The sequence below is a fragment of the Labeo rohita genome, unplaced genomic scaffold (genome assembly GCF_022985175.1).
Source record: "Labeo rohita strain BAU-BD-2019 unplaced genomic scaffold, IGBB_LRoh.1.0 scaffold_2148, whole genome shotgun sequence".
NCBI classification, from domain to species: Eukaryota; Metazoa; Chordata; class Actinopteri; order Cypriniformes; family Cyprinidae; genus Labeo; species Labeo rohita.
The window spans coordinates 1-3273 of record NW_026128383.1 but is presented as its reverse complement, the minus strand read 5'-3'; the positions used below and the strand labels follow the sequence as shown (position 1 = coordinate 3273).

At 35.8% G+C, this 3273-nt stretch overlaps 1 protein-coding gene across 1 annotated transcript; it reads right to left on the bottom strand.

Moving 5' to 3' along the window:
• Positions 1-1443: 1443 nt before the first annotated feature.
• Positions 1444-3268, bottom strand: LOC127159418 (collagenase 3-like; the record flags this gene model as incomplete). The annotated part of the gene is made up of 7 exons (XM_051102247.1): positions 1444-1911; positions 2003-2106; positions 2205-2364; positions 2468-2598; positions 2685-2760; positions 2844-3005; positions 3148-3268. Coding segments are annotated over 7 exons (858 nt in total), but the record flags the coding sequence as incomplete, so codon positions are not given.
• Positions 3269-3273: the final 5 nt, after the last annotated feature.

Sequence of the window (3273 nt, the reverse complement as noted above, 5' to 3'; positions counted from 1 at the left end):
GAAAAATCTTTTTTTTGTCATTTTTGTAATATTAGTGTAATGGCCTTTGTCTTAGTTCAACCTTCTACGTGTAACAACAGCTGATATGCTGGATAAACGATGGACATTTGTATGTTTTGTGTTTGTACTGATTACTCACAGCCATGTGAACGAACACCCTATTGAATTCTATGGTATTCTGTATTAAGACATCATAAAAAATCGTCTGGTTCTTGGCAGGCCTTAAAATTTGGTAAATAAAACCACAGATGAACAACACATGACTTATCACACCATGTCATTATTTATTCAGCATAAACTAGGCCAAATGAAGAAAGCCATGGGTGACACACTAAAGACACTTATGATTCAGTTGCTTGTAGATCCAATTTTAATAGCAATAAGTAAATAATTGCTTTCAGTATGACTTTATCAGCCTCTCACATTGTTCTGGAATTAAACTCTTTCACTGCTATGTGGTTTCTTGCATTGTGGTTAATTTGTAGATTTTGTAAATACAATTTATTTCCTTTGATGGCCAAATTTGACTGCAAACAGCGCAGGCTGTTTTTTAAGACCATTTAGTCTTTTCTAATCATGCCCGTGTTTTTGTCTGTTCACATAGCCACAAAAGTCACTAAGTTCTGTACCATTCCAATCATTGTTGTCACGGGAACGGATTCCTTCAGATGTTGGCTTTTACAAGAAAGAGCTTTCAGGAACCAATGTTTACACAAATCGTACAATAACCCTTTTTGAAATTTGAATTGCTCCGATAATCCCATCTGTGAAATGAACATGACTCTAGATCCTTAGAACTGGATACAAAATGCCTAAGGGATCAAATAAAGGATCACCAAACAAACGCTAAACACCTCCTCTCATATCCTCAAAAGGAAAGTAGCGCCTATATTCACTTATAAAATGACATAAAGTTGAATTTTTGAGGTTAGAGTTTTGTTCATCTGTACGAATTGCAATCTGTACCATTTCAAAACAAGTCAAAGGGAAATCACCAGTTTATGAAATAAGGCTCTGCATGTGCAGTTTATGAATCTCTGCATGAGACAAATGAGTAATATTTAATAATGCTTAAGCACCATGAAACTATCATGAAGGTGGTTCATATGAATCATACTGTATTTCAAAGTACGTAAGGCATAGTGTTTTATATGCTGTAGCCTAACTCGTAACTGATTTTTAGATCTGAGTCTGAAAGGCTTTGAATCTAAGAATTTCCCTGCCAAAATGAATATGCTGACAAACTCTTGAATTGAATTCAGTTCTTTAATTTATTTGAAAATAGTCAAAAATATTAAAATGATTCTGTAAATATGCATTCTTTTAAAATGGTAACGGCAGCTTGCAAAGATACAGTAAATTAATTTTAAATGTTTATAGGCACATGTACACCGTAAAAAACAATTTGTTGAGTCAACTTAAAATAATTTGTAACCTGGCTGCCTTAAAATTTTAAGTTCAGTCAACTCAAAAAGTTTATTCAACTTGAAATGTTAAATTATACTAAGTGACAACTTAAATATTTGAGTTGAATCAACTTAAAATGTTAAGGCAGCTGGGTTACTTACCCATCTGTTAAGTTTAGCAAACACAAATATCTAAGTTGTTACTTAGTACAACTCAGCATTTGTTGAATAAACTTATTTTAGTTGACTGAACTTAAAAATTTAAGGCAGCAGGGTAACAAATTATTTTAAGCTGACTCAACAAATTGTGTTTTTTACGTTTTTATAGTTTATTTTTTTAAAGTAAGTGGTTTTAAAATAGCCGTTATGCTCCATCTCCATCTATGTTTCAGGGAAGCTGACTAACAGGGCAGGAAGTAATTGCTCCTCAGCAGACGTGGGAACAGCAGATGAAGGAACATTCTGAACTCAAACAGTTTTTTCCCACTGAAGAGATAAATGTTATCTGGAAGAAAAAAGTCAATGTGTACATTAATGCTATAATAATTTCTTCGTATTGTTGCAGATCTGTAGAAAAGGAAGTTAGAAACACCTACTGTTGGTCATGTGGGCTGCTGTAACCTCTCCAGTCAACCCCACAAATACATCTTCCACTCGTTTGGGATACCCTTCATCCATCTGATTCAGCCTCTCATCATAACTACCAAAAAAACAAAAAACACAGAAACAGGAAATGTTAAATTCTGATGTCTTTTCAGACTACATTGTAAGGGCTACATCATACAGCACTAGACCCACCGATAGTAAGATTTGTCAAAGAACAGCAGTGTTTTTCCTGTGTTCTTGTTGTGGACGGTAGCATTAATTTTGGTCACAGATGCTGGCAGACCAAAGCTGCTGAGAGGTTTAGGATAGCCAGGCTCAAGATTTTGGCCATTGAAAGCCCACACTTGTGTACCTATAAATAAATACCGACCATGAAAAGAGTTTTTCTGAGCATGGAGATACAGATCGTAAGTGTGATTGTGGTTTCAGCATTCCCAGGTTGTTTGAGAAGATACCTTTGAATAGGAAAAGTTTATCTTGCGCTGGATCCTCATAAGCAGCATCTACATTATCAGGAGCGTTGGGCCAGAAACTCCTGATTGGAAGTTGTATCACAGTGTTGCTCTGAGATTTACGCCAATAAAAGCTGCAGAGACAAAGATATTTGGCTTAAATATTTTGTTTATACTGAATATAAAATACACAAGTTTGGTGTCTGTATTTATGTGTTACCCGTTCTTGAAGAACACTGTTTCTCCCCTAAAAGTCGTCACTGCATCCCAGACCAGGTTTTGACAATTTGGTGGACCTGATGGGATTACCACATAGTAAATAAACATCTTAATATTTATGACTCAAAAATTGTAGATATTCTCTTGATGATCATGTTACCATAGAGTGACTGAATCTCATCAATGTCATTAGAGGACAGAGGGGAACGATCCGGATCAGTGAAGTTGTATGTAGGAAACATCAGAGCGTTAGGAATGTTGGAATGAGAAAGACCCAAAGAGTGACCAAACTCATGGGCAGCCACCAAGAACAGGACAAATGCTGTGGAAAAATTAAGCAGAATAGTTTGGATACAAAGTAAAAAGGTTAACTGCCGCTTTAAATTTTTCCTTGAAATCAAAGTGGTGTCAAAGCTAAAGCTTTGAAAAATATTTCAGCAAAAAAGAAAAGAAAAAACCCTCACCTTTAGATGAGCGGAATGTAAAAGACTCATCATCATCGAAATGTGCATCTCCACCGAGTCCAGAACCGGGGGGAAAGGCATGAGCCAAAGTGCCTAGTGGTCCATCAAACATCATACCATCACCAT